General features: G+C 36.2%; 1 protein-coding gene and 1 long non-coding RNA gene across 3 annotated transcripts; both read left to right on the plus strand.

Moving 5' to 3' along the window:
- The first annotated feature begins 13,790 nt into the window (after positions 1 to 13,790).
- Positions 13,791 to 18,970, plus strand: LOC122025119. The gene is made up of 7 exons (XM_042583881.1): positions 13,791 to 14,043; positions 17,312 to 17,379; positions 17,454 to 17,725; positions 17,801 to 17,927; positions 17,995 to 18,279; positions 18,354 to 18,455; positions 18,566 to 18,970. The coding sequence occupies exons 1-7, from the start codon at positions 13,791 to 13,793 to the stop codon at positions 18,968 to 18,970; spliced, it is 1,512 nt and encodes a 503-aa protein (XP_042439815.1).
- Positions 18,971 to 23,318: 4,348 nt separating this feature from the next.
- On the plus strand, positions 23,319 to 25,616 carry LOC122024642. 2 transcript variants are annotated; one of them, XR_006123489.1, is made up of 5 exons: positions 23,319 to 23,450; positions 23,548 to 23,600; positions 23,678 to 24,045; positions 24,158 to 25,135; positions 25,204 to 25,616. It is a non-coding gene; the product is annotated as an uncharacterized LOC122024642 (long non-coding RNA). The 2 variants fall into 2 exon arrangements; XR_006123488.1 differs by having other exon boundaries at positions 23,678 to 25,135.
- The last annotated feature ends 244 nt before the right edge of the window (positions 25,617 to 25,860 follow it).

The raw sequence follows: 25,860 nt of genomic DNA on the forward strand, positions 1-25,860 counted from the left end.
GGGATGAAGCGAGTGTGTCCGTGGAAGCGACGACACAACAGTAATGAACACTTCCTCTATTAGAATCATAAGGAAATAGCGAGAGTGTAAGGTAAGGTGAGGGAGAGGGAGATGAATAACATGAATGTGAAATTTTTGGGTAGAGTGTAGGGATGGAAGTTAATATAAAGGCTTATTTTTATTTTATTAATATTAATGTTATTATTTAATTAATTTTAAATTAATAGAATAATTTTAAAAAATAGGGGATGTAAATTATGTTAAGGTAATGAAAATTTTGAAATGCATAGGAAAATGTTAGGTTTTAAAATATTATGCAAATTTAATAGAGTAATCTTTCGAATGTCGTAACATTTGATTCAAGACTCAGAATCAGCCGTTATCTATGCACACACATGCCGAATTTAAAAATCTACATTTATTATGGAGAATCATTAGCATCAAGTTTCAACTCCAAAAAGCACAGTTTAGATCCTTTTCAAACCTCCAAATATATTTTTTTAAAAATATTTTTAGTAATTTTATATTTTGGGTATTTTGACTAATTTTGGTATTTTGCATCATAAGATAAAGAAAAGGAAGATAATGATATAAAATGGGAATGTGATATTTTGGGATGAATGTGTGAGCGAGGGAAGTAAATATGTGCACGTTAGGCAAGAAGAACTATTAGTCACTTCCCTATCCTGTGCTCAAAATATATATATTAGGAAAAAAAATAGTCTAAACTAGGCAAAAGTTGTATTTTAAAGAATAATCACTTAATTCTAAAAATGAATATGGTTGTATTTTAAAGAAATTAAAAGTTATTTGGACATAACAGAGCAAACACCGGACAATATGGCTTGGATAAATACCATATCAATGCATTCTAAGACCAATGCATTATAGACTAAAAAGTCATTCCTCAAACATATCATTCAACTATAATTTGTAAATATAAGTGAAAGTGTATATGTTGGTGAATTTAGATATATTAGTAAGTATCAAAATTCAAAATATAAGTAAGAATACAAAATGATGAATCATTGTCACGGAAACAAATCTACTTTAAGGTCATTCAGTGAAAGTCGCATTCATATGATCCTAAGAATAAGAAATATGGATAAGAAAATGAACCTTAATGAGTTCATTCATGATTGGAAGATCTGATTCTACAAACCTGAAATGGTCACTATGGCAACAAACCCCTGCCACAGTTGGATCATAACTTGCAACCGATGGAATCTCCATTAAAGATACAGATCCTAAAGCTTACCGTAGATTTGAGAGATACTAACAGTTGAAGAAATTGATGATGATGAGTGGGCAGAGGAGGCTAGGTCGCGAGCGGCAGGAGTGGCGGAGGAAGCTAGGTTGCGGGCAGCGCAAAGGAGTGGTGGAGGAGGCAAGGTGTGGGCAGCATTCCAATTAGCACAGAACGAGCCACGTAAGTGCAAGGTGGCCATGAGCAACCTCAAGGGCATGCGAGGAAATATCTATAACTAAAAGCTTGTTGTGGATCGCCACAACAAGAGGAAGAAAGGGTTACCTCGCCGTTCAAGTAGCCGCTCACGAATCGCCTACAAGCGAACCGAGGCAACTCCTGCTTCGTGCTGGTGACTGGTTAGGCAGCGGTCGCCAATCGCTAGCTCATTGGCCACCTCTCGATCAGCTGGCGCTCAACCTTGTCGCCTGCTTCCTCGTCGGCGATGGAAGAACAAGGAGGCAAGTCTTCTTGTCGGCGACGGAAGAAGATTGTGTTGCGCTGCGGAGAGGAACGGTGACACTGCGGGAAGGGAAAGTTTAGGTTAAAAAAATGAAAGAGTGGGATCATGATGAGATACCGCGTGGGACATGACTAAAATCTCAAAATTATTAATACTATTAACAGCATGCCATAGATGGCGCGCCGCAAAAAGGTATGTAAACTTTTAGCAGTGTATTGTGTACGCTCTTAAATTTTTAATTTGTAATATTTTTAACAGTGTATTTTGTAGTCGTTAAAATTTTAATCTTTAATATTTATAATACTTTTAATAGTGTATAAAAAGTGCGCTGTTAATATTTATTTTTAACCGCGTGTAATTTTTTGCATGCTGTTATTTGTATAAGTATAATACTATATGCAGCGTACTTGATTAGGCACACCGTAAAAATTATTATTAAAGACACACCTTAACTGTGCACCATTGATGGCATGCTGCAGAAAGTCAATTTTACTGTAGTGTAGGTCAAAACTCATGCGCCTTTTTCCTTCCTATTTTGCACTTTACCCTATTACGTGGCGATGGCGACAATGTGACTAAGCTAGGTCGGAAGAAAGTGGGGACAAGGAATAGGGGGCGACGGAGAGAGAGAGAGAGGGAGGCTTTCAATAATTAGAAGGCGGCAGTGAGTGGGGGTCGAAGGTGGCACGCGACGGTAGATGGTGGTGGTGGTAGCAGATGGCGGAGTGGGTTTGGTGTGGACGGTGCGGTATAGGTTTAGGTTAGGGGGGGGGGGGAATTTTTGGTAATTATAGGTTTGGAGGGAAGAGTTGAAGTGTTGAAAATTTTTGCTAAGTATAGATGGGAAAAATAAATTAATTTTTGTTAATTAACACCACTTTTAATTATATTTTTTACTATACGGTTTCATAGATAGGACAAGGAAGCGCTCATAGACACTGAATTTTAAAAAAAAAACTACTAAAATCAATGTCTATTATCGAGAAAAAGACGCTCATATACACCTGCTAAAAAACGCGGTGCATATAAGCGAAAATATGCGCTGATAGATACCATTTTTTGAAAAATCCATTTTAAAATACTCAAAGAAACCAAAAATTGCTTAAAACTGCTGTTGTTCCACCGGTGTCTATGAGTATTTTTCTTGTAGTGGCGCCTCTAACCTCCATAAGTAAGGATGTAAACAAGCCGAGCCGAGCCGAGTTTTGGGGTGTTCAAACTTGTTTGATAAGATAACCGAGCCGAGCCAAGCCGAGCTTAAAATGAACCAAGCTTTTGAAATGAGTGTTCAAGCTTGGCTTGGTTTATTTGTTATGAGCTTGAGCTTGTTTGAAGCTTGACTTGAGCTTGGTTCATTTAGATGTTATCAAGCTCTCAATTCTAGCTTGGCTTGAGCTTGGTTTGTTTAGATGTTATTAAGCTCTCAATTCAAACTTGGCTTGAGCTTGGTTCGTTTAGATGTTATAAAGCTCTCAATTCAAGTTTGTTTGATTGTTTGAAACTTTTAATTGTTTGATTGATTATTAAGATTGATAATTTAAATTTATTTATTTATTTATTTTATTTTATTATTTATTTAACATATTGAAAAGAGTTTTATTAATAAATATGGTTCGTGAACATTGTTCACGAACGTTGTTCACGAACATTGTTCATGAACGTTAACGAGCTGAACACATTTGTGTTCAAACTTATTTGTTTAGCTTAACGAGCTATTCAAGCTTGTTTGTTTAATTAATCTTAAGTATATTGAACGAACATAAACAAGCTCTTACCAAGCTGAACACCAAGTTTGTTTACGAACGCTTGGTTCATTTACAACCCTATCCATAAGGGTGTTTCCAACAAGAGGCGTGAGGGCACCTCTAACCTCCATAAGGGTGTTTCCATCAAGAGGCGTGAGGGCATCTCCAACCTTCTTGGAGGCACCTCCAACCAGCTTAGAGTTGCCTTTAGCCCATCTAGTTAACCGTCAAATAGTTAACTCTTCCTCGCGCTTCTTTGAGCTATCTGGAAATGAGTTCGCCTTTGTTGCGGCAATCTATTTGATTAACCACATGCCTAAAGTCGGTCTCCCCCATATGTCCTCTTTTGAAAAATTGTTCACCACCGTTCCTGATCTTTCTAAGCTTCGAGTTTTCGGGTGTCTATGCTTTCCGTGGTTGCACCCCTACTCTCACCACAAGCTTGATCCCAAGTTCACCTCTTGTGTCTTCCTTGGCGATTCTCTCACCCAGAGTGCCTTCCTGTGCTATGATGTAGCTCTTAAAAGAGTCTTTGTATCTCGTCATGTTAAGTTTATAGAGCATATTTTTCCATTTGTCATCACCTCCTCCTTGGATTCCACAGTAATGGGCACTAACTCTGAGCTCTCTGCTGCACTAGTTCTCTCGTGAGACCCTCCAGCACCGATGTCGCAACCTGCCCCTAACCGTAGTCCTCCGCAAGTGACTTCTTCATCGCTGTCATCATCTCCGCCATCATCACCTCTTGTTGTTGGATCGTCCACGTTGCCTGGTGGCAACCGACCCCCTAGCCCACCGACTCTTTCTCCCTCTCTCGCTTCACTAAACCAACATCCCATGCAAACTCGCTCCAAAAATACCATCTGCAAACCCAATCCAAAGTATCTTCTTCATACTAGATAGTCTTCCACAACCTTGTGAACCCTCCTCTGTCACGCGAATGCTCAAAGATCCGAATTGGGTACAGACCATGCATAAAGAGTATGATGCTCTTCTCCGTAATCAGACTTGGACTCTTGTTCCACTTTCGCCATACCAAAATCTTGTGGGTAATAAGTGGGTGTTTCGCATTAAGCATAATTCTGATGGCTCAATTGATCGGTATAAGGCTCGCCTTGTTACCAAGAGTTTTCATTAGAGCCCTAGTGTTGACTTTCATGATACATTCAACCCTATTATTAATCTAGTAACAATACGCATTATTCTTAGTTTGGCTGTGAATCGGAGGTGGTGTCTTCGCCAACTTGATGTAAACAATGTGTTTCTTAATAGCCATCTTGCAAAGGAGGTTTATATGGCGCAACCTTCGGGTATGCGTAGTGCTGAATTTTTGGATCATGTGTGTCGTTTGCATAAGGCGCTTTATGGCCTAAAGCAGGCTCCGCGCGCCTGGTATTTGGAGCTTCGTGCTTTCTTGGTCTCTCTTAGTTTTATCACATCCCGAGCTGACACCCCCTTATTTTTTTATTCTTGGGATGATATTGTTATCTATTTCTTTGTATATGTTGATGATCTAATCATTATAGGGAGTGATGCTTCTTCTGTTGATGTCATAGTATGTAAACTTCATGCAAAATTTGCGATTAAGTATCTTGGGGCTCTTTCCCTCTTCTACGGTATTGAAGTTCGTCCAACCTCAAATGGTCTTCTCTTGTCTCAGCAAAAGTATGTCACTGATCTTCTCTCCAAACACAACATGCTTGATTCCAAGCCGTTCTCCACTCCTATTGCTGCTGGCTCTCGTCTTAGTTTGCATGATGGGTCTTTATCTTTTGATACGACTAAGTTCCAACAAGTGGTTGGAGGCTTACAACATCTCCGTATGACTCGTCCTGATATTTTCTTTGCAGTCAACAAGCTTTCACAGTTTATGCATGCTCCTTCAGAGACGCATTGGGGTGTTGTGAAGCGTCTACTTCGGTATCTCAATGGTATTAGGGATCTTGGCATTCATCTTCTTGCGGATACACCTTTTACTCTTCATGGTTTCTCCGATGCAGACTGAGGAGGAGATCCAGATGATCGGTGTTCTACGGGTGCATTTATTATTTTTCTAGGTGCTAATCCGATTTCCTGGAAATCTACAAACAGCGCACGGTTGCACGCTCTTCGACTGAGGCTGAATATCGTGTCATTGCCTCTGCAGCAACTGAGATCCAATGGATTAAGTCACTTTTGACAAATCTGCTTCTTCTGATTACCACACCTGCTGTACTTTTTACTGATAATTTAGGTGTCACGTATCTTTCAGCTAATCTATTTTTCACTCTCGGATGAAGCATCTGGCTGTTGACTATCACTTTGTTCGTGATCTGGTGCAGGCCTCTGAACTACGAGTTACTCATATTTCTGTTGAGGATCAGTTGGTTGATGCACTTACAAAGTCACTTTCTCGACCTCGTTTGTTTGCTATTTGCAGCAAGATTGGTGTCATTTTTGGAACACCATCTTGAGAGGGTGTATTAGGAAATAATTATTATAAGTAAATAGTTATTTATTTTCAAATTATTAAGGAATAATTATTATTAGAAAATAGTTATTAGAGAATAATTATTATTAGAAAATACTTATTATTTTCCTAATTTATGTATTTTCCTATTTTCACTTGTAATGGTATTTGTGAGAAATAGCCGGCAGGTGATGTCGTCGGCGGCAGCCATTGTAGAAGGCGGCTGGTAGGTATTGTGGAGAAAAGAAAGAAAGAAAGAGAAGAAAAAAATGTTGTTGTTAAACTTAGAGCTCTGATACCATATTGACGATAGAATTCACACACATATTATTAATGATAGCGTATGGTATATATAAATATCATTACAAGTGAAAATAGGAAAACACATAAATTAGAAAAATAATAAGTATTTCCTAATAATAATTATTCTCTAATAACTAGGAAACAAATAACTATTTTCTAATAATAATTATTCCCTAATAACTAGGAAATAAATAACTATTTTCTAATAATAATTATTTCCTAATACGTCAATATTTATTTCTTTTGATGTCCTACATATAATCAGTGATAGACCTGTTACCCTGTTGAGGGCTGGTAAGATTTTGACGATGAGTCATAATCCTGCCACGTGAGGGAGCAGCGTAGGTTCTCTCCAACGTCTGTCATGCGTCTCTAGATGAAGTTGATGAAGAAATAAATTGCACAAGAGTAGGAGATATCGAACCTATAATAGCGTTGAGGAGAAGTTGATCCTGTCGGAGCCAGAGAATATGATTAGGATTCGCCCGAGGGAGTGTGACATCTGTAGGCGTTATCTGCGCAGGGGGGCAGGGACGTGAGCCATCAACAAAACCCGGTAAGTCATATCCAAATAGAAGAGACGTGAACTGGAAGTGCCAGACAGAATAATTGGAGGTGGTGAGTTTCAACGGTGTTTGAGCATTGACGTTGAGAACCACAAGAGAGGCAGGAGAATCAGGAGTATTTGTGAGAGATAGCTGGCAGGTGATGTCGTCGGCGGTAGCCATTGTAGAAGGCGGCTAGAGCCGACGGTTGATGTCGTCGGTGGCAGCCATAGTAGAAGGCGGTTGGAAGATATTGCGGAGAAAAGAAAGAAAGAAAGAGAAGAAAAAAAAGGATTGATGTTAAGTTTAGATCTCTGATACCATATTGACGATAGAATTCACACATATTATTAATGATAGCATATGGTATATATAAATACCATTATAAGTGAAAATAAAAAAAAATACATAAATTAGGAAAACAATAAGTATTTCCTAATAATAATTATTCTCTAATAACTATGAAACAAATAACTATTTTCTAATAATAATTATTTCCTAATAACTAGAAAATAAATAACTATTTACTTATAATAATTATTTCCTAATAATTAATCCATGTTTTTTCATCCCTTCGACTCTATTTTTTTAAAGTTATATTTTTGCTCTACCCCTATATATATTTTTAATGTGTTCAAAGGAGGAGAATTAAAGGTTAAGTTTAGGGGGAGGGTAGGTACATTTTCTTGATTTTTTACAATTTTTCTTGTATGCAAAATATGTACTTGTCGATTTTATTACTATTTATTTTTTGATTTATCCTAACTTAACTTGGGGTTGCTCACATAAAAAAGGGGAAGATTGTAAGTACCCCATAGTAGTTTTAATATGATCAAACCAAGTTAAGTTAGGTCATGTTATGTTTTGATATCCTTGTGTCTAATTGTACAAGAACTTAAGAGCACAAGAAGTCGAGAGAAAGACGCAGCTAGCGAGAAGGACGACACTGGAGATAGTCGACGGGCTAGGTACGCCCAAGAGTGAGGCGATATGGAAGAGTACGCTGGCAGATGAGAAGGAGGCGCATGACGTTTCCAAGGGACAAGAAGCCGGAGCGGAAGGTTTCTTGAGAAGGTTGGAAGATGAGTTCGGGTGAGCCCTATTTCGAATGGACAAAATCACTCAAGCGAGTGGAACTGGAGCAAGAACGCAAACCAAAAAGTCAACAGGATGTTGACTCGTGGTCCGAGTGTCTGGACCAGGTCTGGGCGCTCAGATCACCCAGGCGCCCCCTGGGAACCTCGCCCAGCGTGGGTTGTGTCGACCCGGTCCAGGAGCCCGAAACCTTTCCAGACGACTGGACTAGAAAGTTTATCCAAACGCGTGCTGTCACGATCCGGTGTGACGGGAATAAAATTTTATCCCCTTCCAAGCGCTTGGAACCCTTCCAGACGCCCCGATCAAGACTATAAATACAACCCTGATCCCAGTAATTGAAAAATAATATTTGTAAACAATTTCTTTGTCTGTTCTACTACTGTTTGAGATGTCAACGCTGTAAGAGGCCTCTCCGCCTGAAGGAGACTTTAATAGTGAGCTCTAATTACCTTGGATTAACAATCCTCTTATTGCAAACCAAGCAATTCCTTTTGTGCCTCTATCTTTAGTTTACTTACAAGTGTTGATTTTAATAAAGTTGTAAAGTTAGAGGAAGGTTCGTTTTTATTTTACAGAGCAATTCATCCTCTCTTACCAGCCTCCAAGGACCAACATATACGTCAATTTCGCTCATCCATACATAATCAAATGTAAAAATCTATGTATATATGTCAAAACGTTGAAAAATAATCCTTACGCCTTAAAAACTGACAATAACCTAATTCTACGCTCTAATACCAATTTTTAGAATTATGATACATCAATAATGAATTAAAGGATGCATCTACAATAAGATCTAGCTTTCATCAATATTTAAAATAATATTAAAAACTGAAACAATAGCTGGCGAAGGGCTTACTTTAATTCATCGCAAAGGACTATTGCTTCTTACTTGTCATCAAAATTCTTACAAGCGCGGAATAATCTTCTACAGGAGTGGACGACGGCAATCCATATTCCTTCTCAATGGGAAGAGAGGAGGCCAATCAAGAAGCTCAAGATCATACCCTAATCCATGAGCATCTTCCCTTATATACCAAACACATTTTATAGGGACTATCCACCTTAAAGTTTATCTATCATTAATGTTAATGAACCGGATTATTGGATATACATATTGAATTCACATTCATTTAATTCAAATCTCTTTTATATGCAATTAAGTATTAAATCATTTAATTGAGATTTAGTTTCTTTAATGACAATTAATTATAGGTGTTAATCAAGTGTACACTACAAAAAAATTGTAATTTAGGGACGAAAATTTGCAACGAATAATATTCGTTGTTAATTTGCAACAGCATTTGCAACGAAAAACAAATTTGTCGCTAATTAGCAACTAAAATAGCAACGAAATAAATTCGTCGGATATTAACAACAAATATATTTTCGTCGCAGAATTCGTTGCCAATCAGCGTCAAAATCTAAATTTCGTTGGAAAAATTATGCAATTTTGCGACAAATCTCTGGATTTGTTGCTAATTGGCAACGAATATATATTTGTCGCCAAATTTAACGCAATTTAGGGACGAAATTTCAAATTCGTCCCTAATTTACTGTTTTTAAGACAACTAGCGAAGGATTCGCAAGAAGCTTTCTTTTCTCGAAACAAATTTCTATACATTTGTATCGATCTTATGATCATAATGACGACATGAAATTATTTTTTTAACTAATATTTTTGGGTTTTTTAAAATTTGAAAATGAATATTTTAATTGTTGATAAAAAATTTTTAAACCCGAAAATATAGAGTGGAAAAAAATGTTTGGGACCATCATTGCGATCAGGAGATCGATACGAATGCATAGGAACTGGTTTCGTGTCATTCTGAGGTGTCTAGGTCATGCATCCGTATTTTTATTGTTTACTTTTGTAATTTAATAAAATTAGATATCTGGGACGAACTCCAGAATTCGTCCCAGATCTGGGACGAACTTTAGAGTTCGTCCCAAACTGTGAATATTTGAAAATTAGGAAAAAAATCTTTCAAAAAATGAAAACTCGACCTATAGAACTTGGATTGGCACGGAACAAATTTCTATGCGCTCGTATCGATCATATGATCATAATGATGACAAGATATTATTTTTTTAGCTAATATTTTCGGGTTTTTTTATTTTTGAAAATGATTATTTAAATTGTTGAAAAAAAAAATTATCAACCCCAAAATATAGAGTGGAAAAAATGTTTGGGACCATCATTGCGATCAGGAGATCGATACGAACGCATAGGAACTGGTTTCGTGTCATTCTGAGGTGTCTAGGTCATGCATCCGTATTTTTATGGTTTACTTTTGTAATTTAATAAAATTAGAGATCTGGGACGAACTCCAGAATTCGTCCCAGATCTGGGACGAACTTTGGAGTTCGTCCCAAACTGTGAATATTTGAAAATTAGGAAGAAAATCTTTCAAAAAATGAAAACTTGACCTATAGAACTCGGATTGGAGCGGAACAAATTTCTATGCGCTCGTATCGATCTTATGATCATAATGAGGACACGATATTATTTTTTTAGCTAATATTTTCGGGTTTTTTAATTTTTGAAATTGATTATTTAAATTTTTGATAAAAAAATTTATGAACCCCAAAATATAGAGTGGAAAAAATGTTTGGGGCCTTCATTACGATCAGGAGATCGATATGAACGCATAGGAACTGGTTTTGTGTCATTCTGAGGTGTCTAGGTCATGCATCCGTATTTTTATTCTTTTCTTTTGTATTTTAATAAAATATGAGATCTGGGACGAACTCCAAAATTCGTCCCAGATCTGGGACGAACTTTGGAGTTCGTCCCAAACTGTGAATACATGAAAATTGTAAAAAAAAAAATTTAAAAAATAAAAACTTGACCTATAGAGCTCCGAATGGCGCGGAACAAATTTCTATGCGCTCGTATCGATCTCATGACCACATTGGTGAACTCGAAAACCCAATATAGTTAGTGAAGATTAAATTAAAAATATAAATTTGATAGAACCTATGACTTGGTAAAAATAAGAGTTGTTTTGAATAAGGTAAAGTCATTTTGATATTAGAAAATTTCTGATCTATATTTGTTAAGATTTTGAAAAAATGTTTGAGGCCACTAATGCGTTCATGAGATCAATAAGAGCACATGAAAATTTGTTCCATGTCATTCCGAGATCTCTAGGTTAATTTTTTATTTTCGAAATAATTTATTTTGAATTTTTAAGAAAATAGAGATCTGGGACGAACTCCAAAATTCGTCCCAGATCTGGGACGAACTTTGGAGTTCGTCCCAAACTCTGAATATTTGAAAATTAGGAAAAAAATCTTTCAAAAAATGAAAACTTGACCTATAGAACTCGGATTGGCGCAGAACAAATTTCTATGCGCTCGTATCGATCTTATGATCATAATGAGGACACGATATTATTTTTTTAGCTAATATTTTTGGGTTTTTTAATTTTTGAAATTGATTATTTAAATTTTTGATAAAAAAATTTATGAACCCCAAAATATAGAGTGGAAAAAATGTTTGGGGCCTTCATTACGATCAGGAGATCGATACGAACGCATAGGAACTGGTTTTGTGTCATTCTGAGGTGTCTAGGTCATGCATCCGTATTTTTATTGTTTTCTTCTGTATTTTAATAAAATATGAGATCTGGGACGAACTCCAAAATTCGTCCCAGATCTGGGACGAACTTTGGAGTTCGTCCCAAACTGTGAATACATGAAAATTGTAAAAAAAAAATTTTAAAAAATAAAAACTTGACCTATAGAGCTCCGAATGGCGCGGAACAAATTTCTATGCGCTCGTATCGATCTCATGACCACATTGGTGAACTCGAAAACCCAATATAGTTAGTGAAGATTAAATTAAAAATATAAATTTGATAGAACCTATGACTTGGTAAAAATAAGAGTTGTTTTGAATAAGGTAAAGTCATTTTGATATTAGAAAATTTCTGATCTATATTTGTTAAGATTTTGAAAAAATGTTTGAGGCCACTAATGCGTTCATGAGATCAATAAGAGCACATGAAAATTTGTTCCATGTCATTCCGAGATCTCTAGGTTAGTTTTTTATTTTCGAAATAATTTATTTTGAATTTTTAAGAAAATAGAGATCTGGGACGAACTCCAAAATTCGTCCCAGATCTGGGACGAACTTTGGAGTTCGTCCCAAACTGTGAATATTTGAAAATTAGGAAAAAAATCTTTCAAAAAATGAAAACTTGACCTATAGAACTCGGATTGGCGCGGAACAAATTTCTATGCGCTCGTATCGATCTTATGATCATAATGAGGACACGATATTATTTTTTTAGCTAATATTTTCGGGTTTTTTAATTTTTGAAATTGATTATTTAAATTTTTGATAAAAAAATTTATGAACCCCAAAATATAGAGTGGAAAAAATGTTTGGGGCCTTCATTACGATCAGGAGATCGATACGAACGCATAGGAACTGGTTTCGTGTCATTCGAGGTGTCTAGGTCATGCATCCGTATTTTTATTGTTTACTTTTGTATTTTAATAAAATATGAGATCTGGGACGAACTCCAAATTCGTCCCAGATCTGGGACGAACTTTGGAGTTCGTCCCAGAATAGGGACGAACCAGGGGACGAAATAAAATTCGTCCCCAAATTTGCCCTAATTACAGATCCGATTATTCCTCTTCCTTCTTGTCACGAGCTAACTTTTTCTTCCCTCTTTCACGCGAGCAGCCTCTTCTTCCTTCTTTTCACGCGCGGCGACAGTGGACGTTCCTCTCCGGCCACGATTCCACGCTCTCCGGCAGGTAAGCTTCGGGTCCTCATCTCCGGCGTGTATTCTCACTTCTTTCCCCTCGCTCGACAGCTGCGGCCTCGCCTTATCGTGCGGCTGACTACGATCGCCAGCTAGGGTTCCTCGTTGTCGAGGCTACCCATGCACGGCAGCCGCAAGCCGCCGGATCCGGGCCTTGCTCGGCGCTGGCAGCCACTGGGACCGCCGGAGCATGCTATTGCTGACGGCTGGTAGCCGCCGGTTGCCGGATCCGGCCCTTCCTGGCCGTTGGCAGTCGCTGGTAGCTGGTGGCTGCCGGATCCAGCCTTTCCTGGCCGTTGGCAGCCGCTGGTAGCCCGCTTGCAGCTGCACCTTGCCGGATCTAGGCCTTACTGGCCGCTGGCAGCCCCGCGCCATCGGAAATGGACCTTCACATGGCTGCTAGCAGTCGCTGCCCTAGCTGGTTGTTGGCAGCCGCGCCCTAGCAGCCACTGTTGGCCTCTAGGGCTGCTGCTTGCAGCCCCATAGTGTAGTAATTAATGTTATTTGTGGATGTCAAATAATATAGTTACTTGTGTACTCTAATATATTATTGTTTATGCAGGTTAATTTGTATTTGACGTGGCTTGGATAGACGCTCATCTTTGTTCTTCGTTGTGAGGTATATGTATCTATATATGTTATTTTAATTTAATCATTATAGCATTAGTGTAAGGATGAAATTAATGTGTTTATTATAATATTTGATGTTATTGTTTTCTTTGTTATATATTATTTCATTTGTATGTACACTAAGTACATATTCATCATTAGTTTATTATCATTAGTAATATTGTTTATTTGAAATAGACAAAATGCAGAATGAAAGAAGTTGGATGTATAACAAGAACTTGCCTAATCGTCGCGGTTTAACGGATGAATTTATCACGGGCTTGCGATATTTTTTGAATTTTGCATCTAGTCAAGTTGATTATATGGATGGCAATAAGATAAGATGTCCTTGTAAAAAGTGTCACAATGGAAAATTTTTACTCTGCGATAAAGTTGAAGAACATCTTTGTAGATTTGGATTTACTCCGAAGTACTATAATTGGACATCTCATGGTGAACCGTTCATATCTGATGATGATTATGCACGAAACATACAAGTCTCAATTAGTGGTGAGCAGAGTTATTATGATCAATTAAATCCATATCAGAGGATGGTTCTTGATGCAGCAGGTCATAATTTCAATCCTGACATGCATGGTACAAGTTCTAGTTATCCTCCACCAGTTGAACAAATGTTTACTACTTATACATCACCTTTGGAGGAGGCAGAAGTACCAGGTGTTAATGAAACATATACTAAATTTCAAGAAGTGTTGAGTGCTGCTGATGAACCATTATGGGCTGGTTGTAACACTCACACCAAATTATCTCTCACTGCAAAACTGTTGAATGTCAAGGTTGAGTGTAATGTGTCAGAATATTGTTTTAATAGGTTTGTTCAAACTTTTGAAGAGGCATTGCCGCGTGATAATATATTGCCTAATGATTTTTACAATATGAAAAAACTTATTAAAGAATTAGGTCTTCCAGTGGAAAGAATTGATGTATGCAGAGATGGTTGTATGTTATATTGGGGAGATGATGCAGATGCAGATGTTTGTAAATTCTGTAATCAAGATAGGTACAAGATCATCAGAAGAAGTCAACAACGACGTAAATCATACAGTCAATTGTTTTATTTGCCTTTAACTCCTAGGTTACAAAGACTTTATGCATCAAAGACAACTGCTGAACATATGACGTGGCATGCAAATCATCAAACAAAAGATGGACTAATGTGTCATCCATCAGATGCAGAGGCGTGGAAAAATTTTGATAGAACATATCCGGAATTTGCAAAGGAGACTCGAAATATTAGATTAGGTCTTTGTGCAGATGGATTTGCTCCATTTGGCAAATCAGGGAAAAATTATTCATGTTGGCCAGTTATTTTAACTCCGTATAATCTTCCTCCTGGGATGTGCATGAAAACACCTTATATGTTTTTAACATTGGTTGTACCTGGGCCGCAAAATCCGAAGAAGTTAATAGATGTTTATTTGCAACCTTTGATTGCAGAATTGAAACAATTATGGGATGAAGGTTCTCCTACATACGATGTGCATACTAATCAGATGTTTATAATGAAAGCTGCTCTTCTTTGGACCATAAATGACTTTCCAGCTTATGGTATGCTATCAGGTTGGAGTACTGCTGGGATCTTAGGATGCCCAATATGTATGGAGAGATCAAAATCAATTAGATTGAAACATGGGAAGAAGCCGAGTTATTTTGATTGTCATAGACAATTTTTACCACTAAATCATAAGTTCAGAAGGAATAAAGATGAATTTACTAGGAATAGAATTGAAAGAACACCTCCTCCAATAAGATTGACAGGTCAAGATATTTGGTACAGAGTGCTACACTTTTCATCTGTTATTGAAGATCCACATGGTACAACATATGATTATGGAAGTACACATAAATGGACAAAACGGAGTATTTTTTGGGATTTGCCATATTGGTATAGTCATTTAATACATCATAATCTTGATGTAATGCATATTGAGAAGAATGTTTTTGATAATCTGATAAATACAGTGATGGATATCAATGGGAAAACCAAAGACAATCTCAATGCTAGAAAAGATATGCGATTGATTTGTAAAAGACCCACTCTTGATGTCGATGAAAATAGTAGGGGACCAAAGCCAAAAGCAGTTTATACATTGAATAAAGATCAAAGACGTGTTGTTTGTGAATGGCTGAAATTTTTAAAATTTCCAGACGGTTTTGTTTCTAATCTTGGAAGATGTGTTGATATGACAGAATACAAATTGATTGGTATGAAAAGTCATGACTGTCATATATTTATGCAAAGACTTATTCCTATTGCTTTTAAAGAAGTATTACCAAATTTTGTATGGGGTACAATTACAGAGTTAAGTATTTTTCTACACGATATTTGCTCAACTGTTTTGAGACACTCACACATGGAGACGTTAGAGAGAGACATTCCAATTATTTTATGTAATTTGGAAAGGATATTTCCACCCTCATTTTTTGATTCCATGGAACATCTTTTGGTTCACTTGCCATATGAGGCTAGAGTTGGAGGACCTGTCCATTTTCGATGGATGTATCCATTTGAAAGGTAAAATTTTCATCTGCTATATTCCGACAAATTGAATGTATCAAAATATACTCATTTTATTATAAAATTAATCTAATATAATTTGTTTTATTGCAATCAGATTCTTATATCATTTGAAGAAAAAAATCAAAAATAAGGCACATGTTGAAGCATCTATTGTTAATGCATATATTGTGGAGGAGGTAACAACTTTTGCTTCATATTATTTTGAGCCTCATGTTCAAAGCAAACGACAGAGACCCGGAAGAAATGATGAAGGTCCAATTGATCCCAATATAAACTCATTCTCAATTTTTAACTATCTTGGTCGACCAAGTGGAACATGTAAGGAGAGATACTTAACTGGTCAAGAATGGCGGGCAGCTCATACATATATTTTACTGAATTGTCCAGAAGTATCGTCACATTATGAGTTAGTATATATTTGTAATTTTTTTTTCTTATGTCGCAACTTTTAGTGTTATAATTTAACTTTTTTATCGTAGGATTTTTGAAAATTTATATTCTGGCTTATCACCACAAGAGTTTGATCGCTTATGCGAAGAAGAATTTGCATCATGGTTCAAATCATTTGTAAGTAGTCAATTTAAATTTGAATTTAATATGAATGTTTGTAATAATTGTCAAATTTGAATTTAGGTTCATGATAATCAAACTCAGATTGAGCAAGAATTGCTTATCCATCTAGCATGGGGTCCGAAAGCAATGGTACGCACATGGCCAATGTATTTCATAAATGGATATAATTTTCATATTCAAGAATATGGAATGGGAAAGAGTACGATGAATAGTGGAGTTTGTGTTAAGTCATCAAATGATGGAGATGCAAGAAATGATTTCTATGGCTTATTGGATGAAATTATAGAGGTAGCATACCCTGGCCCAGAAATGCGAGTTATTCTATTCAAGTGTCGCTGGTTTGACCCTATCAGAGGGATGAAGGTGCATCCACAATATAATTTGGTTGAAGTAAATCATAAAAGATTTTATAAAAAATATGAACCATTTGTGTTGGCACAACAAGCAATTCAAGTATTCTATGCTTCATATCCTAGTTTGAAACGTGACAAAATTGATTGGTGGGCTGTGTGTAAAACGAAGGCACGGAAAAAAATTGAGGAACATTGGGAGGACATTGCTTATCAACAAGAGGAAGTTACTAATACATTTCATATAGAAGAATATATTATTCCAACGTTACAAGATCCTACCGGAATAGTGATAAATGTGGATACAACTGAAATTGATGATGATGATGATGAGGAGGAGGAGGAGGAGGAGGAGGAAGATGCGGACGAGGAGGAGGACGAGGAGGAGGAGGAGGAGGAGGATGATGAAGACTTTGAGTTTTTATAATGAGTAAGTTTTTATATTTTATTTTCATATATTATACTGCTTTATTAAGAATAAATTTATTTTCAATTTGTAATTCCCATAACTCATAGCTCAATTAGTTTATTTGTCTCAAATATATACAAAACTGTTTCATTTTTAAAGTTATATATCTTATTTGTTAATACTCTGTATTTTTTATAGATAATTACAAGTTACATCTTATCGTCTTCTCGGGAGTTCGTGGATTCACTTTTTTCTTAGCAAATATGGTAAGTTCTTTGGTTTCATATTATTTATTATGAAACAAATTTGTATTAAATTTGTTATTTGTTTGAATATTCAGAATCTCTTTCGACGAGGTGGTCGTAGACGGGGCGCTCACCATACACCACCTACAGACACTGTATCTACACCCCCACCTAATCAAGCTGACACTGCAGGACCGTCGCATACACCTTCAACAATACCTTCCTGTGCACCATCGCCTTCCCCTTCCCCTTCCCCTTCTGCTGTACCTTCACCGATCGAGTCCCCAGCAACCTCTTCCATTCCTTCTCGACATTCGATTGCAGAGAGGCCAGACACTCGAGAGTCTATAGCCCCTTGTGGAGATTCGTAAGTAAAATTAAAATATTTTATTTTATCAACTTCCATAATTCTTTAACATGCTTTTTTTATAAATTATAATAGGTTCGATAATTCTGTCCATGTTATTCACGAGATTAATAGAATCGTGAATAACCATTGGAGAGGGGACTCGATGAGTTATACTAGCACTCCAGCACCGACTAGAGAGTTATGGTGGAGTGAATTTAAGGTATTTCATTTATTTTATATCTTAAATGAAAGTAAACATATAAATAATTATTTTTTTTCTATTACAGCGATCATTCACTTGGGACATGAATGATGACATGGAAATAAGAAGGATTTTCATGAAAAAATGTGGCGATCACATTCGTCATGTACTCAATCATGCGAAGTCAAAGGGGAAAAAACCACCATTCATTACTGAGGAAAACTGGATAAAGATTACCAATTATTGGGAAAGTGAGGAGTTTAAAACAAGAAGTCACCAGAATAAAACTAATCAATCTTTTAATTCTGGAGACATGTCTGCTACATATGCGGGAGGATCTATCAATATTGATGAGCATAGACGCAGATTGGTAATTTCTTAACACTCCTATTATTTTCTTACTCTATTTGACATTATTTGATTTTCTTTAATCATCTTTTTTAGTCCAAAGAACTAGGAAAGGAGCCTACATTTATAGAAACTTTCACCCGCACCTTTCAGAAAAAAGATAAGACTTGGAGCGGGGACAGAGCTAGAGCAATCAAGGTTTGAATAAATTTTTGATCTAAATTTATACCTTAGATTCTATTATTAATGTACCCACTATAATAACTTAATGTTATTATAATTATAATTTATTTTTTATTACAATACAGGAGAAATATGATGAACTAGAGGTAGCACAAAGATGTTCTGGTTCTACTAGTGCAGATATGGAGGGGTCTGAGTCATCTGTTGGTACTGATTTAAATTTATGGCTACAAGCGAGTGGAGGATCAAAAAAAGGAGGAAAGATATTTGGAATGGGTTCTTTGAGCAGAATCCATAGAGTTGGCCGTATTTCTTCCTCCTCCTCACAGACCCAGCAGATGACCCACTTGACTGAAGAGGTTTCACAGTTGAAGGATATTTTAAATGAAAGGGATGAAGAAATGAGACAAATGCGCCAAAATCAAGAATTGATTTTACGACATTTCAAGTTAATTTCTGCTCCAAGTGAGAATCCTCCCGGTGACGGTGACGATGGTGATCATGATGATGGCGATGGTGGTGAATCTTAGTTAAATTATTGTAAGTTTTATATTAGATTTTTTTTTTACACTTATTGTTATAGTTTCTTTTAAATTTTTACTTTACCTTGCTACTTTGCATTTTATGCCATGTTTTATATTTTTTATCTGTCTATTACTAATCTATGCAATTTAGTTATATACGTGTCAATAATTTTATTATGTCATAAACATTTGATACATGTATTTTTGATTACATAAGGATTTTTTTGCTATCTAAGTCTTTGATCTATTATGATAACTATGTATTAAGACCATATCTCTAGATTTATTTGGTTAATCTTATTTTATTTTCTTACTTCTTCTAGCTATGAAACTCCACTGTTTATGTTGAAGTGATCTTCTAATATTTATTGGGTTTTGTGCAAAGTTGAAGCTTGCCTTGAAGAGATGAAAGAAAAGGTAATGTCATAATGTAAGTAAACTTATTTCCCACTTTGGTTAATTTGTTTACCCCTCTATTATCTTTAAGAGAATGATCAAGATTTCCTTGTAGCCATTAGGAATCACAAGGATATTTAAAGAATGAGACGAGCAAAGATAAAAGTAAAGATTTCCTTGTTTTTCTTATGCCGTCTTGTGTTTTCATTGAGAGACTCCAATCTATTTTTAATTTTTTTTTTAAATTATAATCTAAAATCAAAATTCAAATCTACCATTTATGTGATAAATTCAAACACTATATAGCTACTTACTAATTATCAGTAGGATTAACATTTATTATACAAATTTATAATAACTTTAGTTTAATTTTATTAATTATATTAATTAGAATCCATTACTCATTAGAATTTCCTATTTTCCATGTGAACAATGCTTTACTCTTTGAGTTGATAGTAAAAGAGATGTACGTGAGGGAGGGAGATCCAAAATAAATGAAGTGCAAGTTTGTATAATAAACATCTTCAAAATGGAAAATAATCAATAAACTCCTCATAATGATCATTCCCCTTCTTTCATTTGAGCTATGTTGTGAAAATTGTACTAGCTTTTATTAGGCATATAGTGAATCTAGATTGCCTTAGTTAATAGATAAGAAATAACTCATTAGCTCCAGGAAGATTCTAGCATGAACAAAGTATGACTTGTTTATGTCCTAAGCATTAATTGTAAATGTTTATGTTTGCATGGATTAAACATAAACTAGATCAGTGAAACATACCATAAGTTGGATTAAAGTGATCAACTAGCTTGGTATCCAAACCCAGTTAGAAATTAAAATATGTGAAAGTATATATATGTAGATGTGAGCACATATGATAGGATGAAGCACTAGATATGCACATGTAGGTACAGGTCGAAATTGTATTACCAATTGTATTTCTAATTTTCATTTATGTTGTAGTTAATTTTCTTTATTATAGAATCGTTAATTTTCTTAGTTTTTTTTAAAACAAGACAATATTTTACTTGTTAGTTGCATAAGTTTTAGATGTCTTATTTCAATATGATATCATTGATGTATGTTTTAGATCTATATATATATTGTTATAAATGTTAGTTATTCATTTGTAATTTGATGTAGGAAAAGGAGAACGAAGCATGGAAGAAGGTGCATGAAGCTCTCGGAGCATGACGATTAGTATTTTATTTTATGCTTAGATGTATTTGTTATTTGGATTATGAGTTGTTGAACCAAACTAGTTCTTGTTTTCATGTGTAAATATGATGTTTGTTGAATTGATATATTTGAATGTTAGTTTGGATGTGTAGTTTGGATGTGTAAATATTATGAGTTGATATATTTGTATGTAGTTTGGATGTGTATAAATATGATGTGTGTTGAAGTTTGGTATAAATATTTGAATGTTTGGATGTGAAGTTGTGTGAATGTGAAGTTGTTTGAATGTTTGTTTGGATATGAAGTTGTTTGAATGTTTGTTTGGATGTGAAGTTGTTTGAATGTTTGTTTGGATGTGTATAGATATTTGAATGTATTTGATATGTAAAATAGGATGAAGAAATGAAAAATGTTTGGTTGCTGGATATTGTATTTTGGGACAAATTTTGGGACGAATTTGAGTTCGTTCCACATTTGGGACGAATCCGATTTCGTCCCTAATTTGGGACGAATCTAAAGTTCGTCCCTAATTTGGGACGAAATTTAGGTTCGTTCCAAAATCTAATTTATTCTGATTTACTATATTTTAGGGATAATTCGGGACGAACCAAATTCGTCCCGAATTCGGGACGAACCAAATTCGTCCCGAATTCGGGACGATTTTGGTTCGTCCCGAATTCGGGACGAAATTTTTTCGTCCCTAATTCGGGACGAATTTTTTCGTCCCGAATTCGGGACGAACCAAAATCGTCCCGAATTCGGGACGAATTTGGTTCGTCCCTAATTCGGGACGAATATCTGTTCGTCCCGAATTTGGGACGAATAATTTCGTCCCGAAATTGAATGAAACGGGAGCTTGAATTTTGGGACGAACTGAAATTCGTCCCAAATTTGGAACAAACCAGAATTTGTCCCTAATTTGGGACGAAAATCTAATTTCGTCCCAAATTTGAAGACACTATGCAGTGTAGATTTGCAACAAAATTTGTGACGAAAATTTTAGTTCGTTGCAAAATTTGGGACGAATATTTTATTTTCGTTGCAAAATGTGGCAACGACTAATTTGCGACGAATATATTTTCGTCACAAAATTCGTCGCAAAAAATTTTGCGACGAAAATTTTGGAAAAATTCGTCCCTAAATTTGTCCCTAATTTACAGTTTTTTTGTAGTGGTAAGTTCATCTTATAAAACTTAAGTCCACCCATATGAACTTAATTGGATTTAATCCATCCATATAGACTTAATCTTACAAATATTACTCTTGTTCTTTAAATGCTAGTTCAGGGAACATGATCTTGAATATGAAAATTGTATTTTATTTTCTATGGCTATTTGGCCAATATTAAGAAAACTGATATCTTAGTTGTTTCCACTGAAAAATAAAGTCCCATTCTTCGATTGCTTATATACTGATTTTATCAATATTTTGGATGGAATTTTCTGAATGATTATGCGAGTTTTTCTTTTATTTTCTTCTGTGGTTTAAGGTCATTGCGTCCTTCATCCAAGCATTTTTGTTTAGCAAGGCCAACTTTTGGCAAGTTTGGTCTTACCAAAACCAAACCTTATCGTACGAAGTTTGACAGAGTTCTTCACATGTCTTAATGGAATTCTAGAACTAGCGAGACGCAATTATCTATCTTAATGTGTGATGCAATAGGTCATGCCAGTACTCTCAGTCTTGCACTATACTTCTTTTTGTTTGTTTGTTTCTCAATGTTTTGCAGAGTCAATTTAACACACAAGTTCAGGGACTATTTCAGTAGAATAATTTATCTAAGCTTCATTCATCTTGTTGGTCCTTTTCTTCATCATCAATACTTTTTTGCCTTGGATCCATATCAAATAAATTTGTTTATCTGAGGTAGTTAGATTTTGATCTGTGCAAAACTCTAGGATCAAAATTCTTTATTGAGAAGAACAATAACTAGGCTCTAGAGTTCAAATACTAAAATCATGTCAAAAATGTTCACAGAGACATTCTAAACGTTTTTTTGCTGTATGATTAGACCATCATCGCCTTTCTTACTACGATGTGACCTTACACAGAGCTCAGTGATTTGATATAATCTGTAGAGTTCAGCGACATAATGTTATTTATGTAGCTTCCAAACAGTTGGAATATCTTACCAATTGTGTTTTGATACAAAATTCTTTGAATTCTCGTGAAGAGCCACAAGAAATAATTAGTGGGAATTGAAACTTTTATCAAAAAAGGACTAGCAGTAGCAGTGCAGAGTTTCTTATTGGTTTCAGTGAGTCAGAAGTGACTTGTTTGATTGCCATAATGAAACTCTTCCGTGTCATAGAACTCATCCTTCAAAATCCTGTCAATGCCCAATCATATCAAGGCGTGGGCGTGGCTGAAGGTCTAATTACCATAATCTCATCTGCCCCCACACAACTGTCTTTGACCCACCAATCTCAGCTACTGTCTCCCAAGTGCGAGGGGCTGCCACTTGCGTCGATTGCTAGCTATAAAGCTCTCAACCTCATAGTCATAGCCAACCAATTGTGAGTGAGATCTCAAAATCCCAACAGAGCAAACCACAACCAGAAGCTTATTGAAGCCTTGTCATCTCTTCTTTCTTTCTTCCTTCTGCGAGACTACAACCGAGAAGAGAATGGCAATGGCAAAGAGGGAGAAGAAGCTGCAGTGCCCAACTTTTGCCCGCCGATGCCGGTTGTTAGTGAAAGAACAGAGGGCGAAGTTCTACATTCTTCGGAGATGCATTATGATGCTAATTTGCTGGAGTGAAAGTGAAGATCTTTGATGGCATGAAATGTGCTCATTTATTTATGTATAGAGCGAAGAGATGAGATATATCTGTAGATGGGGTCTAGTAGTTGGTATATGTAGATACACTTTAGCTCTGAAATTTGGGTCTCCGGAAGCCACACAGCTCATGTATATCATGAAACATAATCATTGAAGAAATATGTTGTTTGTTGCTGATTTTGTTTTGCTTTTCTGATATGGTTTTTTTTTTTCTTGTCTGCTTTAGAGTCAACTCCAGCTTGCATTATCTTATTGATAGAGAGGTCATACATTATTTTGGTATCTTACTATCTTCCTCTCATTTCTTTTATGCTAAGAAGGGATACACAGACGTATTTGATAGTTAATATTTGCAGGTAAACCTTTATCCCTTGAAATTCATGGCTCCTCAAAGTTCACAGCTTTGTTTATATCATGAAGCAGATTAAACTAAGGAATATGGTGCCTGATACTTCTGTTGTGCAGATCAACTACTTTTGATGATACTCCTTAATTTCTGCCGTTTTGTCTTTTGATTCATGCAAAAACTTTTTTCTTTGACTTCTCTGTTGTTATTCTTGACGACAACTCAGTAACTCTCACTGCATGTGTTCAGAGAAGATTGAAGATTGTGGTGTTCTTTATGGAAAGTTGGGAACTCTTTCTTCATGCTAAATATGAGGTTTGAAGCTGAAACGATTCATTTTCTTGAGAGGATGAACCACAGATGGTGATGCTTCCAAAGGTAAAACCAAGTTTCTAGAATGAAAATAGTTATATCCACTAATTTTCATTCTTATTTTTTTTTTCTTAATCTTCTTGTCAAAAACAACAATCCCTTTGTGCATGACTGACAGTCAATATCCAAAATAAATGACAAGAACTGCAACTCGATCTGAGCCGAGGATCTGTACAGATCGAACTGGACATCGTTCGTCTTGAGCCTAGCTTCGGCAGTTCAGCATATATTTTTAGTTTTTACCTTTTAAACCACATCTTCGATTCTATTAATTATCTCAGGTGCTGATACGCAGTGGAAGAGAATTGAAAGGAAAAGAAAGCTAATGTTCAATCATTGTTAGTGCTTTATCACCCAAACTTTTGTTTTTCTTTTTTACTTTATGTCTACGCAGTCAGTCAATATATAGTTTAATGCAATAAATACAGCTTTATTGTGAATGATTCGATCACCATTTATTGATTCACTACCATGGTGCGAATCATTGGCACGAGGATAGGAGCATAATATATAGTGTTTGCAAAATTAAACTATTTTCAATTTCATAACAAAAGTATCCTCCTTTCTTCTAATCACCACCAAGATTAATTATGTGAAGATTACAAGTTAGAGACGGTAGAGCACTAGAAATTAAACTCATCCAAAGAAGAAAGGGCTGTCTGCATGGAAATTTCTATGTGCAATATCGGAAACGCGAGACGTACACGAAGTGGAAGCCGGCCGACAGTAGGAATCATTGAAATAATCACAATGGGCTGGCTACTCGATCAACCACGGTATCTCAAATTTGTTTTTCCTTTTCGAAATGAAAGATTCCCTCTTCAGTCAATTATGGGTGGGTCTTCGTTAATTCATCATGAAATTTAATACGTGCATCATTTGAAGCAAAGAATATTTTGCAGGACGCATTGTTTCCTTCTTCATGGCCGAAAGGGAGACATGGAGTGCTATTCCACGTGCAGACGACAGGTGAATCGGGTACTGCATGTGGAGATGAGGACGAGGTTGCACCAATTAAGGGAGAAGGGTGGCCTGTTGCAGGAGATGAGGAGTCCCAGTGCAATTAATTGCTTCACTGTTTCACGCGTAGGAGAAGGTATGAATAATTAATTAATTAATTAATTAATGAATGGCTGATCAGTCAGAGTAGTGCGACTACAACAGCTCCAGAGATGTGAAAGCGTCGAAAATGGCAGAGGCATACAAAGCGGGAGGGAATCAGGTCAGCTAGCTGCATGGCATCAGCCGTCAGGCTCATGCTTTACTCTGATGTTTCTCTTTCATGCAAGTCGAGAGCAACATGGTGGGGAAATGGCCGTGTGTGTATCATTCAATGGGTTGGCAGGAGCAGGATAGCAGATGCACGTGTGGGGTGGGGGCGCCGTGAATAAGACTCGCGTCGAGATGTCAGAGTCATCTGGTGGAGGTCGATCGAAAATTTTCGACCGATTTTCATGGATCGACCTTAGAAAATTCGAACCTGTATGGGTGCGTTTTGCTTTGGCCTGATGACACTGGCAGTTGAGCATGTTCTTGAGAATTTTGTTGACTAATATTTTACCCAAGAAAGTTTCCAATCGTTGATTGCAGGTGAGTTTCACGGGTGAACAGATGAGACGAAGAGGATCAGTTTTTTTTTTTCTCTCTCTTTCTCCTCATCTCCACTTTAGTTAAAAGACACTGAAAGCACAATTTATATTTGTCTTCTCTTTTAGAGTAAAGACAATTTAAGAAATTTATATAATTGAAGTCGTCAGAGCGGGAAAAACAAAAGTTAATCATTTTTTTTCCTTAAATATGAAGTTGGATTGGATAAGAAAA

Source organism: Zingiber officinale, chromosome 9B (genome assembly GCF_018446385.1).
Source record: "Zingiber officinale cultivar Zhangliang chromosome 9B, Zo_v1.1, whole genome shotgun sequence".
NCBI classification, from domain to species: Eukaryota; Viridiplantae; Streptophyta; class Magnoliopsida; order Zingiberales; family Zingiberaceae; genus Zingiber; species Zingiber officinale.

Excerpts from the sequence above, each read along its gene's own strand:
- LOC122025119 (XM_042583881.1), top strand. The coding sequence starts at position 13,791 with ATGGTTCTTGATGCAGCAGGTCATAATTTCAATCCTGACATGCATGGT. Across the intron at positions 14,044-17,311 it reads GTTGAATGTCAAGGTTGAGT|ATAATTACAAGTTACATCTT; the intron begins GTAATGTGTCAG and ends TATTTTTTATAG. Across the intron at positions 17,726-17,800 it reads ATAGCCCCTTGTGGAGATTC|GTTCGATAATTCTGTCCATG; the intron begins GTAAGTAAAATT and ends AAATTATAATAG.